Here is a 14,877-nt window from a genome sequence, read left to right on the forward strand (position 1 = left end):
AATTTTATTTTCTTTAAAAGATTGTAATGTTGGGACATCTGGGTGGCTCAGTCCGTTGAGCATCCAACTCTTGATTTTGGCTCAGGTCGTGATCTCAGGGTTGTGGGATCCAGCCGTGCACTGGGCTCTGTGCTCAGCATGGAGTCTGCTTGTTCCTCTCCTTCTGTTCCTCCCCCAGCTCGCGTGTGCTCTCTCTCCCTCTCTCTCAAGTAAATAGATAAAATCTTTAAAAAATTTTAATGTCATTAAATATGATTCTAACACAAAAAAATGTATATAAACAAGCACATTATGAACTAAGTCCCATGTGCCTCCCCCTCTCAAAAGCATATTTTTAACAAACAAGAGCAAGGTTAGGTAGGTAAGTTCAAAATTTGACACATTATAAAATACGACAGCCATTATTTCTTCACTCTTGAAAACATCAAAGAAAACTTTTGTGATTTCAAAGAAAAGCACACCACTTTCGATTAAACCCTAAATCTTTTGGAGTTCCCCAGTCATCTAGCTACAAGTCAAGCATATATGTCCACTAGCCTGGGACATGTGCTCTTCTGTTAAAACTTAGCACTTTCTAAAAAAAGATTACTTGAATTATGACTATACACAAAACTTAAATTCTAAATGAACCCAACCATTGCTAAGAACCTGAATTTCAAAGAATAGGGGATAGGGATGGCTCACTAACAGAGTCATCTTGCTTAACCGTCCCTGTCCAGCCTTAGTGACTTAGCAGGGAGCATTTGCAGCATCTGTCCGTTGACATGCAAGTGGTCCACCTTCGGAAAAGCAGAGAGGCATTTCAATGATATGTAAAATATACTGTGAGAACTTAGCTCCTGACCCGCAGTTCTTTTCCACAGTCTGCCTCAGGCATCTGTCTGTCTTGGATTTTGGTGTTTCTTTACCAAGTTTCTGTATTCCTCTATTTTACAGATTTTGGTGTACTGCTGATACCTCAGTTCTCTTTTCTCTTGATTTTTAGCTTTGTATTTCCCTCCCTTGGAGTCATCCAACCCATCGACAAATGATACCAGCACCATCCTCAGCATACCTATAGACTATCTTAGTATAGCATTTGCTAGTGAGGTTGGTATCAGAAAAAACTTAAGAAAACCAGTCGCAAGTTGCACATCATATGTAAATGGTAGAACATCGGAATCACTTGCCGAATATTGTGAAGTCCACAGCGGGGGTGTGCATCTAAGGGGATGCACACTGAGACTTCAGGTGTCCTGCTCACAGACGATTGCATAAGAAGCATCTGTTTGTTACTCATACTGTTCAGTGAGTAGTAAGTGCTATTTTTGGCATTCTACATTTATTTTACACGATAGTTTGTTATTTACATATTGCATTTTACTGAGTTTTTAAGCTACTTAGTTTTATTTAGGAAATCAGTTGGAGAGGGGAGGGGTTGAGTGACAGGTAAGGAATTACTCTAAAACAGCAGGGAATAGGTTCCTGTTAAGCAGTTTTGTGTAGAACAGCTATTTTTCAAAAACAGTTACAGCCAATATGTGGGGAATGTGACCACTTCCAGCCACTACTCTTACCACCCTGGCCTACGCCAGCATCCTCTGTTTACTGGATTCTTGTAAAGAGCTCCCTGTTTGGATCCCTACTCCCTCTAGTTTGTTCCCAGCACAGCAGGCAGAATAATCCTGTTAACCATGTTAGGTCATGTCACTTTTGTGCTAAGAACATTGCAGTAGCTCTCCATTTTACTCAGACAAAAAGCCAGACTTCATTCATTGGTCCACAAGATCCTTCTCTTTCTTCTTCTTCCTCTTCCTGTGTCTCTATGCTCTAGGTCGTAATGTGAAATTCAAGTACATATGTTATTAGTTATTGGATTTTGAGTTACGGTCCACATGTTCCTATGTCCTATTTCCTCTTAAGGAAAACAAAATCATAAATTGCATAGGATTTTTAAATTCTCACAGTAAATGGCACTCACTAGATAGACTCCAGAATCACAATTCACAGATATTCCTTCATGGTATCATTGATGTTTGCCAAGAATCAATTGCAAGTTCATCTCAACACAATTTGAATATCTATGTGTAGAATTACTTTGAAAACTGTGGCTCTCTTCTTTTTAAAAAATTTGTAGCCATTCATTTTAAATCGATTTATTTTTCATTTCTGCTCTAATAATTCAAGAAAAATTAACAGGTCAAGTAGGCAGGATCCTGGGTGCTGTGATTGGTTGGCGTTTACATAGGTCTTTCATATAGGACTTAATAAAAGGTGACCTGAAATTCAGAAATGTAATCTATAAGACAATCAGAGAAAAACAGATTTTTTAAGCACAGTCTTGTCAGGATTGAATGATGCCCAGTCCATAACTGTAGTCATTTTGTGGATCTGTCAAAAGATGTAAGCTGTATTCAATAATGGGGATAGCAGGAATTTGAGGCTTCATGTTGTCACAGGAATGTCAGCCCTTTGAAAAGGAATAGAAATGAACATTTCTCCAGGATTCTATTTCCCTTCATTTTAGGCTATCTCTTAATTCCAGCATTTTACTGTGTTTGATAAATGGGCCAATTATACATTTTATTTATTTGGTGGGGGGGTGATGAAACTTCACGAATTTCAACTGCCATTGCACTTGGCTGATAAGAATGGGAGTTTGTCCCTCTCCGAAGAGATTACATGAAGTAGAATTGGAAAGCAAATTGTATTTACAAAAGATAGGATGATGTTCTTAATAGGTGTTCAGAATAGACTATTCACTCTCATATTCTGCTGAGCTTTACTAGAAATAACTTCATTTCAAAAAAAAGAAAAAAATCTGATTGAAGGTAAAAGCATTCCCTCTCCAAAGATACTTGTCCAAAGGGCTTACATTAAATTTTCCTGATGGGTACACAGCGGTATTTTAGGCTGTATCTGTATATACTGGTAATGTGGAAAATAAAAATCTAAATAGTATACTTGATTGCTTCATGCACCAATCATTTACATTACTACATTTGTATCTATAATTTTGGAAGAGATGTTGCAATGTGATGTTCTGACAATAACTGTCAAAGTCATAATACTGGGATCTGTTTTCATCTTGTTGTCAAGGTAAAGTTATTGAAATTCACAGTTGGTAGGTCAGAAAGATCACTGACTATTTCTTGTCATCTGTGGTTTAATGCTGACCTAACCAGCGACTGTATAATGTCAGAATTATCACAGTGTCCAGGCTGCAAGGAGTACAACATGCCCCATGATTTAATGCATTTCCTGTCTGGAATAAAGATTATGAAAAGGCCAACAACCACAGCTACAGTGGTTTAGAGAGACTTTGTTTCTAATTTTGTTTCTCTTTTTCTCCATGCACTTTAGATCTTGGATTTAGTTAAAGGGTCGCATTACCAAGTGGCCTGTCAGAAGTACTTCGAGATGATACATAACGTAAGTCTGTTTTTAAACTTGATGGCCTAATTCTTTGTTTTGTTACTCCATGTTTCATTCAGGGATTTTAGTTTGCAGCAATAGAAACCACTCCAGCTATTTTCACCAGCGGGGGATTTATTACATGGTATTAGGTAGCTTATAAAATTTATAGATGGGCCAGAGAATTAGAACTAGGATGTTCCAGAGTCAGAAATATTGTAACCGGGAGAAGCTACCCAGTGAGAAAACCTTACTTTACTGCAGCTGCCACCCACCACTTCACATCTAGCGATGAGACCAAGGGTCAGTCAACTTTCTCAGGAAAGTGCCAGATTGTAAAAATTGTAGACTTTATTGTCCATATGGTCTCCGTCAAAACTGCTCGTCTCTGCTATTGTAGTCAAAAACAGCCGTAGACAATACAGAAGTGAATGAGCATGGCTGTGTTCCAGTAGAGTTTTGTTTATAAAAACAGATCGTGGGCCAGATTTAGGCCTTAATTAGCTGACTCTTGGAATACATCTAGAATAGCTTCCCCAGGTGCCTAGAAAAACCAGAGGCTTTTGCCATCTTCCTTATAGAAAATTCGCTTGTTTTCCTTGTGGCTGCCCCCTCCGTGTTACTCTTGCTGCCCAAATCTCCGTTTACCTGCATGGCAGAACCTCAGTTCCATGTAGGACCCCGACCTGCAAGGGAATCAGGGAAATGTGTTTGGTTTTTCTCTTGTGAGCCTCTTTCGACATGCTTCTGTAGGACAGGCATACCTTGGAGGGATTATGGGTTCGGTTCGAGACCATCACAGTAAAGTGAGTTGAATGCATTTTGGGGTTTCCCAGTGCATGTAACAGTTATGCTTCCATTATACTGTAGTCTAGTAAGTGTTCAATAGCATGTCTAGAAGATGTACATACGTTAATTAAAAAATACTTTATCGCTCAAACATGCCAACCATCATGTGAGCTTTCAGCAAGTCAGTGATTTTGCTGGTGGAGGGTCCTCCCTGCGTGGTGACGGCTGCTGCTGAGTGCGGTGGTTGCTGAAGGCTGGGGTGGCTATGGTGATTTTGAAAACTGAGATGTTTGCCACATCGACTGACCCTTCCTTCCATGCATGATTTCTCTATAGCATGTGATGCTGATAGCCATGTGCCCATAGGAGAAGTTCTTCCAAAATTAGTCCTCTCAAACCTGTCACTCCTCCCTCAACTAAGTTTATGTCATGTTCTAAATCCTTTGCTGTCATTTCAACAACCTTCACAGCATCTTCACCGCGAGTAGATTACATCTCCAGCAACCCCCTTTCTTTGCTCCTCCGTAAGAGTTTGAGCGTGAGCTGCAGCCCCTCGGGCACATCTTCAGGCTACGCTTCTAGTTCTAGTTCTCTTGCTGTTTCCACATCTGCGTTTACTTCCTCCACTGAAGTCTTGAACCCTTAAGGTCAGCGATGAGGGTTGGAATCCTCTCCTCCCAGACTCCTATTGTTGGTATTTTGACCCCTTCTCATGAATCACGGATGTTCTTAATGGGATCTAGAATGGTGAATCCTGTCCAGAGGGTTGTTGTTGTTTTTTTTTTTTAAAGATTTTACGTATTTATTTGAGAGAGAGAGCATAAACAGGGGAAGGGGGCAGAGGGAGAGGGAGAAGCCGGGTCCCCGCTGATCAGGGAGGCCAACATGGGACTCATGGCCTGAACTGAAGGCAGATGCTTAACCAGATGAGCAGCCCAGGTGCCTCTCCAGGACGTTTTTAATTTACTTTCCTCAGATCCATCAGAGGAATCATTGCGTATGGCAGCAATAGCCTTACAAAATGTATTTCTAAAATAATAAAACTTGAAAGTCAAAATGACTCCTCGATCCGTGGGCTGCAGTGGATGTTTTGTTAGCTGAGATGAAAATAACATTAATCTTGCACATCTCCGTCAGAACTCTCCGGTGGCCAGGTACATTGTCAGTGAGCAGTAATAGATGCAACTTTTTTTTTTTTTTAAGTAATCTGTGCCCAATGTGGGGCTTGAACTCACAACCCCTAGATCAAGAGTCACATGCCCTCCTGACTGAGCCAGCCAGGTTGTCCCAGTGAGCAGTAATATTTTGAAAGGAATTTTTTTTTTCTGAGCAGTGTCAGTAGTGGGCTTAGAACATTCAGTCAACCATGTTGTAAATATATGTGCTGTCACCCAAGTTTTGTTGTTCCATTTACAGGACACAGGCAAAGTAGATTCAGCATAATTCTCAGATTATTCCTAGGATTTTCAGAATGGTCAGTGAGCATTGGCTTCAACGTAAAGCCACCAGCTACATTAGCCCCTAACGAGAGAGTCAGCCTGTCCTTGGAAGCTTTGAGGCCAGGCACTGACTTTTCCTCTCTAGCTCTGAAAGTCCTGCATGTCATCTTCGATATAAGGCTGTTTCATCCACCCTGAAAATCTGCTGTTTAGTGTAGCACCTTCAGGAATTCTCTCAGCTCGATCTTCTGGGTAACCTGCTGCACCTTGGCTTCTTTCCTTATACCTCATGAACCTCCCCTGCTAGCTTCGGACTTTCCTGCAGCTTCCTCACCTCTCTCAGCCTTCAGAGAACTGAAGAGTTAGGGCTTTGCTCTGCATTAGCCTTGGCTTCAGGGAACGTTGTGGCTGGTGTGATCTTCTGTCCAGACCAGGAAAACTTTCTCACATCAGTAGTAAGGCTGTTTTCCTTTCTTACCATTCATTCGTGTGTTCTCTGAAACGGCAGTTTTCATTTCCTTCAAGAACTTTTTCTTTGCATTCACAAACTTGGCTGTTTGGCACAAGAGGCCTAGCTTTTGGCCTTTCTCAGCTTTCAGCTTGCTTTCCTCACTAAGCTTCATCATTTCTAGCTTTGATTTAAGGTGACAGATGGGCAGCTCTTCCTTTCACTTGAACACTGAGAGGCCGTTCTGGGGTTCCTAACTGGCCTAAGTTCAGTATTGTTGTGTCTTGAAGACTAGGGAGACCAGAGGAAAGGGAGAGAGATGGGGGAACGGCCAGTCAGCAGAGCAGTCAGAACACATAAAACATCTGTCAGTTAACTTAGGCATCTTGTATGAGCATGGTTTCTGGTGCCCCCACACGACTACAGTAGTCACATCAAAGGTCACCCTAACAAAAATAATCATGAAGTTTGAAATGTTATTGTGAGAAATGTTACTGTGAGAATTACCAAATGTGACTCAGAGACATGAAGTGTAAGCAAATGCTGTTGGAAAAATGGTGCCAGTAGACTTGCTCAACTGCAGTGTTGCCACAAACCTTCAATTTGTAAAAAACACAGTGTCTGGGAAGTGAAATAAAACAGGGTATACCTGTATAAGTCCTACTAGTAGGTTCTGAAAGGTGTAAAGCAAGGGTTACAAACTGAGACGCCTATAGAGGTCAGGCAGAGAACCCAAAAAGTATGGGTGGCTGTGATTAATAGGAGAGTAGGGAGGAACTGTGTGGTGTGCTGAGGAATTCATGTCCAGTTAGGGACCTTCACATTGACAAGTTTGAAGACCTGGTACAAGTCAGCAGAACACATCTGCAGGTGAAATTCAGCCCACAGACTCCCCCTCCCCCCCCCCACCCTTGGCAACCACTGGTTCTGATCATGGCTTCCTAACCTTGGACAGACATCTAAGAATAGACCTGAAAGTCCATATACTTCTTGAGACATTTTTTTCTGTGAGTATATATGTGGATTTTTTTTTGAAGTCTGTTTTTAGGTTTCAAAGGGATCCATCCATGACCGTCCCCCAAAAAGATGTTGCGTTTATTGAAATTCATCATCAGCTACCATGCTATTCGTTTTTGTTTTTTTCTAGTTTTCATGAAATATTTTTTCTGTTGTGGTTATATAAAAGCAGAATTTCTTACAGTATAAAATACTTCATAGGAAAAATATACCCTATAATATTACCAATAAGGAACATAGTACTATCAATCAGCCAACATCCGTAGAACCCTTAACACATGCCCGGCATAGCACTAAGTACCTTGGCCACGTTGGCTTTTTTGATCCACATGACAGTATCACAGCTAGATACTGTTTTTATTCCGATTTATGAATAAAGTATAGAGAAGCTGAGCAAAACTGTGTAAGGTCATACTGCTCATAAGGGATGGACTTGGATTTGAACCAGGCTGTCAGTTAACTCACTAAAGCTTGTGAGTCTAACATTTTCCTGTCTAGACTCATGATCCAGCCACCATAGTTTACATTAAAAAAAAAAAAAATCCAAAGCCTCGTGATTCTATATGATTTGCCCGAGGTACCCCAGCTGGCAGCTGGGGGATCTGGATCTAGCACCCCCGGTCTGCTGTTTGTTACACCTGTTGAAAATATTACTGTTACTTCAAAACTTTGTTTTCACAAAATGTAAAGGACTAAATAGACATCAATAAAATAGGAGACAGCCACAAATTCTCATTAGTTTTATGAGCATAGGAATCTCACCAGGTAAGCCCCATTCGTTTGGTATTTTCAGCACCAGTTTTGTGTGACTCTTTTCCTTAAAGACCATATTCCTTAATTTGCCTGCTCAGTTTGAGAGGTTTAATTTCATGTGTGTTCTTAATTATGTGTGGACCCTTCTTTTAATTAAGAGGCCTGAGAACTTCCACAAATTGAGGTCTATTATTCAACCTCTTTCCTTGTTTTTAAATAAGATGTGAAAATTAGATTGAAACATTGAGTTTGTGACATAATCACCAAAAGGTAAGAAGAATTTTTTTAGTTCTCAGCTCTGCGTTTGTAGTATCTCATTCTTATAGGAGAATTACTACTATTGCCAATTTTATAACTTGCCTTAGATTAATGAAGATTTTGAAAAGACATATGCCTAAATCCTCCCACACAGAACTTAAGCCACATAAAAATCAATGGAATAAAAAGGCTGTTTGAATTCAGTAGATACCTCATTATGGATTTTTAGTTGTGAATGTCTATTATTTTTTCTCATTTAATTTCAGAATAGAATCCATTTTTATTGTCTGTTTTCTGCCATCCTGCTTGCCCCCCTTTAAAAAATTTGTTAAAGCTATGTTTATTTTCCTGAGGACTCTGTGATCAAACTCATTTTGATGAAAGTTTTGAAAATGAACCCGTTAATTGATACCATTTACAGCAGCACTATCATAGTTCCATATGGCTTTTTTGGTAATACCAGCTGCCTCATTATAAGCTGTCATTGCAAAACCTCTTGATTAAAGCCCAAACATCCCATAGGTAAAACAATATTGCTTCCATTCTTTCAAAATCTCCATTTGCTGTGGCAGAAATATGAGACCTAGGTTTGTGTGAAGGTCATTGTGTGCAAAACATGTTGATTCCAAGCAAATGTTTGAGATTCAGTTAGTCGATGTCAAAATTTGGCCTGCTTGAAATCCGTTTTCCTCAGTGTTTTTAGGGAGCAATGTTTTATACTATAGTGTATTTTTTTTCTTTTGGTATCCTCCCTGTGTAACTGAAGATACTAGGCCTTGTGTAGATTTATCTCTGAATTTTAAATGAAAATCGTTTCTTTAGAAATAGACCTCTTTAGGCACTGAGTCATTCTTGATACTTATTTTCCAAATAGCTGAGCCTAATTTTTTTCCCCACCATATAAATCTTTACAGAAATCCTATCCCATTTTCCTACAATCTTAAACAGGGTATAGCAAATATAATTCAGCTTTTTTATAATAACTTAACTTAAGGTCATTATTATGGATACCAGTTAGACTGCTGGGCTAGAAGCCATGATCGTGTCTCACTTGGATCACTACACTAGCTTCCTAACTCATTTCCCAGCATCTGCAACATGTGCCCCATTCCAGTTCTTTACCCTCCACACAGCTGCTAGAATGATCTTTAAAACAGAGGAATATAGTAAACTGCTTTAAAAAAAACAAAAAAACCTTAAAGGGCTTCCCAATTGCTCTAAAGACGAAATCCAGAATTTACAGTGTAGCCTGTAAAGACGTCTGTACCCCATTTCCTTCCTCTGGACTCCCAACTATACTGGTCTTATTTCATATCCTTTACAGTATTCGGGACTTCTAAGCTAATACAGCAGAACGAAAATGCATCACAGAATTTCCCTCTCTCTTTAGTGAACACAACGTACAAAACAAACAGAATAAAAAATCATCAACAACAAAGGAAAACATCGCCAATAGCAACCAAATAAGAAAAACAGCGAGGAAAGGAACAGAAAAATCTGTGTTTCCGTATCAAGAATGTCCCTAATCTTTTTTTAAAAATAAGGAGTAAAGGAAATAGCTGCTGACTTTTAGGCAGAAGGGAAAGTGGGGGGTTTCTATGGGGATTGCTTATTTTCCCTATTTTTAATTCTAATTTGATTTTGAAGTAAAATCTATTTTCATTCTGTGAGGGTTTTGGTGGGGACAGTGCGGGGAGGAACATGAACCAAAGTTAATTTTTCTGAACAAGATGAAACTGAATAGCAACTTCCTTCAGCCAGAAATAAAAGTGAAAGAAAGAAAACATTCAAAAGACAAAGAACCTCTCTTAGAAAAAAATACAATCCAGTATACAGAAGGAAACTTCATAATTTCATCATGCTACCGAGCAACTTAATTAGACCATATGTTCAGTAAAATGAGCTGATATTAGCCAAATGAGTTAAGAAAGCACAATTGCAGATCTAAGAGAAACAGCTGAAAAGCCAAACATCACATAGAAACATGGTACGTGCCCTCATTTCAAGGCCTTTGTCACTGTTTTAGTTGGTTAATAAGAGCGTTAATTAAAATGGAATAAAAAAATGTACATTTTTTAAACAATATATTTTAAAGGTCTTTTTTTTTTTTTTCCAAGATTTTATTTATTTGAGAGAGGGGGAGAGAGACAGCAAGACAGAGCACAAGCAAGCGGGGAGCAGAGGGAGAAGCAGGCTCCCCACTAAGCAAGGAACCCAACATGGGGCTCAATCCCAGGATCCCGGTATCATGACCTGAGTCTGAAGGCAGACGTTTAATCAGCTGAGCCACCCAGCCCCTTATTTGTTCATCTTCTGATGTACGGGCAAGGTCTCTTACTTGAGAAGAGTTGTGGAATTAGAATTCAACTTTTTTTTTTTTTTTTAAATAAACTATACCCATTAATACACCATCACCAGTTTCCAGTTCAGGCTTCTTTAAAGTGGAGGAGGAAGCTAATGACACATAGAAAGCAGTATGGTCTTTTTCCCTTGCTTTTTGGGAGTTCACTTTTTTTTTTTTTTTAAATGACATGCCTTTCTTGAGTGAGTCTTTGCAAAGCCATTAATTTAGATTTCATAGACCCAACAACTTTCTTTTTACACTCCTGTTTCCTAGGTTTTCCCCATGGCAGCCTCGTGATGTAGCAGCTGTTTATTACTATTACCCCCATTCCATTGATGAGGAAATTGAGACTCAGAAAGATGATCGTCTTTCTTTCATTTTGTCTAAGTTGAAGTCTGATAATTCATTTCAATCCAGAGAGTCCTCTTCTGTGACGATAGATGTATTGAGAATTTTAACAAGTTGATACAAGGTGTAGAAAATCCCTAATGTGTAATTATAGCACAAAGTGCTAGATTCTTTTTACATGAAATAATACCACTATGTTTTTTATAATCTTTATAGCCAAGTTTAGCTCTAGAGATATTCTATCATTGTAAGTTTGACTTTGCATAAAAGCTCTTAAAACAGATTTCGGAGCAACTAAGTGATCTAGTCAGAAAGCCTTAATTCAGACAAAACCAGTTACTAGTTCTGTGATTTTGCATAAACCATGTAATCTCCTTAGGCTTCATTTTCCTAGTTTGTCCATGTAGGAGGTTCAACTTAAAGGATCTTCAAGGTCTTCCCAGTCTCTAATGTTCTCTATTTATAAAACAAAGCCTTCTGATTGAAATGTGTTACACAATAAACTTGTCATGAAACATTTTGTAAAACGCAAACTTTATATTGGATCTCCCACTTTTTAATGAATTGGGTGAAAAATCGAATATAATAAAGTTCACAAATGACTCCATTGTTAATAAAAGTTATGGATTTATCATAAAACATTCAGGAAACATTTTAAAATTCAGCAGCAATGTAGCAGATAAAAATTTGTTCTTAGTGATCTGAGTAATAACCCTTGAATGAGGTAGTCTGTACGCTATCAATCTGCTGTGCACCGAAGTTGCTATAAAATTATTGGCCCACGTGTATCAACAACTGACTAAAGAGAATCAGAGAATCCTGAGGTATTCAAGTAAGTATTACCAGAAAACACCTTGTTGTTTATTGGTTCACCTGTTAAGAGGGTTAATTCTGAACCACGACAGCAACTCTTTTAACCCCCTGCTAATCCATTTTAATCTACCATAAGATTATACATGCTTCAATCACATCACCTCCTCTCTTAAGGATTTTTAGTGACTCCCTGATGTCTACAAAATTAGGTCTAGGCTACTTACCCTGATTTTCAAGGCTCTCTCAGGTCTGGCCCCAGCCTGTCTTTCCAACTTCATTTCCTGTTATTCTCTTTTATGTGCCTTTTACACCAGGCCATCTGATCTACTTGCTTTACAGAAACATTGCTTCTTACCTTGCTCATGTGGTTCTGCTGTTTATATTAACCTTGACCTCATTATCCCAGCTTTTCACTCTTTCCATCTTCCCAAATCCGACTCCTAGAGCCCTTCCTCACAAAGCCTTCCTTGATCAACCCAGCCAGAATTTCTCTCTAATGTGGAGATAATAAGCCTTTATCTGTGACCCTTATCACTTTTTTATTCTTGATAGAGGTTTTTAAGTATATGACTTATTAGGCTGAAAATTTCTTTAGCGTTAGTCAAATGCATCCTTGTGTGCTGGAAAAACTACTAGCTCATAATGTGGCCTTATACAGAGCAAGTCTTCAGTTCGTATGTGTCATGTATGACTGGTATACACAGGTTAGTTCTGGGATCAACTCACTAAATATTTAGATACCTGCTGTATGCAAGTCACTTTAGTACAGACTGAGAAATAAAAAGGTCGATAAATATAAGACAGATGAACAAAGAAAGTGTAAAGGCTTCTCAGTTTGAAAAAAAAAAAAATTGAAGTGAGATATCCCCTAACAAAAATACAACAAATAACTCAAGTAAAATGGTATTCTTTTTGTTGTCAGCTTCAACTGCAGAAGGCGGGGCAGGGAGGACAGAGGTTTGCCATGGGCTCCCGAGTCTGACCCATTGGCTGACTGTGGAAGAAAGTGACTGGTGTGGGAGGTTCACACTTGAGGAGCTGTCTTGCTCTCATACCACACCCCAAGAGTTAGTAAAGGCTACACATTTTAAGAAATGAATGCATTATAAAATTACCGACCTTGGCACGAGGACATGCCAGCAGAGCGTACTGGTTATGAGCATGGATTCTGCTCATTCATATCCCATCTCCAGCCCTGCAGCATGTGATCTTGGGCAAGTTAACCTCTCTCTAAACTGGGGGAATATTGGTAATCTCCCTTCATAGGGCTATTATGGAAGTTAACTGTGTGTGTGTGTGTGTGTGTGTGTGTGTGTGTATGTATCTGTGTGCAAGTGAGTGTGGCGTGTGTTTCATGCCACTTAGAGTAATATCTGGTACATGGTAGGCATTCAATAAGTGCNCTCAACTCTGTGTGTGTGTGTGTGTGTGTGTGTGTGTATCTGTGTGCAAGTGAGTGTGGCGTGTGTTTCATGCCACTTAGAGTAATATCTGGTACATGGTAGGCATTCAATAAGTGCTTGCTAATATTAAGGAATATATTTTTCTTCACCATTAAAAAATATTGGAATCAAAGTTAGGAAAAAAAGTATAGTACTCGTTTAATCTTTAAATACAATACCCTTATGAAGTTCCATTGAATATTAAAGGCACAGGGTAGTGGATAATTTGAAATGATATTGCAAATTTAAGTTTAGTGATAGTATTTGAGAAAAGAAATAACATAAAACTATGAACCTGGTTATGTTTGCATTAAGCCCCACTAAAAATTCCAAAATGAAAAAGATTTTCTGTAAAAAGTAAGAGCAGGAAAAGCCAAAGATCGGAATGAAGAAAATACATTAGGTTGCTTGTGCCGTGTTTCTGTGATGCTAAATGGGACTGTGTCTGCCAGACTGACAAATATTCTTGAGTCTAAAACGGGAGTGGTATCAGGGACCAATATCCAAACAGTTTCTGTTTATATCCACTCCCTTTGGTTCTGGAATGTTTAAAGACTACACCCTCCTTTTTTTTTTTTTTTTTTTTTTTTAACCAGTATTTATCGACAGTCGGGCAAGCATTTGCTTAGCCCTCTGAGATGCGGAGTAGAAGGTAGAGATGAAGTAGAGCTGGAGAGGGAACTAGAACTAAGTGCAGAGCTTCGGGCTGGACGTACAGATGCAGGAGCCATTCATGTTTAGGTAGTAGGTGACACGCCTTCTGAATGAAATCACGTAAGTAGTGGGTTGAGAGTTATGACTGAGCACTACTGGGATCCATGTTCTGGGCACTAAATAGTTTTTTAACAAGGTCTAGAACGGTTTATGAAGCCCCTTTATTTATACCTTTGCTATGTATTAATATGAAATACATTTGCTTTCTTATACAGGTGGACGATTGTGGCTTTTCTTTGAGCCATCCTAATCAATTCTTTTTTGAGAGCCAACGGATTCTAAGTGGTAATAAAGACATCAGGAAGGAATCCATCCAACCAGAAACTCCTCAACCCAAACCAAGTGTCCAGAAAGCCAAGGATGCCTCATCTGCTCTGGCCTGTCTAAATTCCTCTCTGGAAATGGATATGGAAGGACTAGAGGATTACTTCAGTGAATGATTCCTGGGCACTTAGGAATGCTTTTCTCTTCACTAGCTTTCATTTTTTATTTTCAAGACTTTGCCTATTTCTTTTTTAACCTCTTTGTCTACTGCCTCTACCGCTCCCCAGTTCATCCCCTGGAAAGCAGGCTTGTGGGTAAAAACAAAGACGACCTCCACTATATTTTGCTTTGACCAAAGAGAAAAGGAAAAATTTCTTTTGAAATCTAGCACTGGAGTGGTGTGATCTAAGTCCTGTTTTAGGAGATAAAACAGCTTTCTAGACTGTTTACACTCCCCTAGAGACAACAGAACTAAAAAACTCTCATTTTACTGCTGTAATTTTTACTCATTCCTTTTCTGGACTTTTTTGTTAATAAATATCAAAATGTGTATAGTGTGTCTGTGTGTAATTGCAAGAGTCATATCATGAGAGAAGGTGTGCAAGAAGGTGGCGTAGGAAGACCCTGAATTCTCCTCCTATCCAGGGCACACCCAGTCTCTACCTACTCATTCTAGAAGTTCTTCCTGAAGAACTAAAGGCTGATTGATTACAGCTTCTGTACCACAAAAGGTAGAGGGGCCACACAGAGAAGGGTAGGAGAGTTGGAGACACAGTAATGATGGGAACCCCACTCCCAGCGCTACAAACTGCAGTAGGGAGGGAAAGCACTTAAAGGCTCAGGTGCAGATTCGCC

At 39.2% G+C, this 14,877-nt stretch overlaps 1 protein-coding gene across 2 annotated transcripts in view; it reads left to right on the top strand.

Moving 5' to 3' along the window:
- PRIM2 (DNA primase subunit 2) overlaps positions 1–14,572 on the top strand; it is a 302,377-nt gene extending 287,805 nt beyond the window's left edge. For both annotated transcript variants that reach the window (XM_034648298.1, XM_034648299.1), the window contains exons 13-14: positions 3,343–3,411; positions 13,974–14,572. In XM_034648298.1, the coding sequence (XP_034504189.1) occupies positions 3,343–3,411; positions 13,974–14,198 (294 nt within the window). In that variant the 3' untranslated portion in view covers positions 14,199–14,572. The remainder of the gene's footprint in view (positions 1–3,342; positions 3,412–13,973) is intronic.
- The last annotated feature ends 305 nt before the right edge of the window (positions 14,573–14,877 follow it).

This window comes from Ailuropoda melanoleuca, chromosome 19 (genome assembly GCF_002007445.2).
Source record: "Ailuropoda melanoleuca isolate Jingjing chromosome 19, ASM200744v2, whole genome shotgun sequence".
NCBI classification, from domain to species: Eukaryota; Metazoa; Chordata; class Mammalia; order Carnivora; family Ursidae; genus Ailuropoda; species Ailuropoda melanoleuca.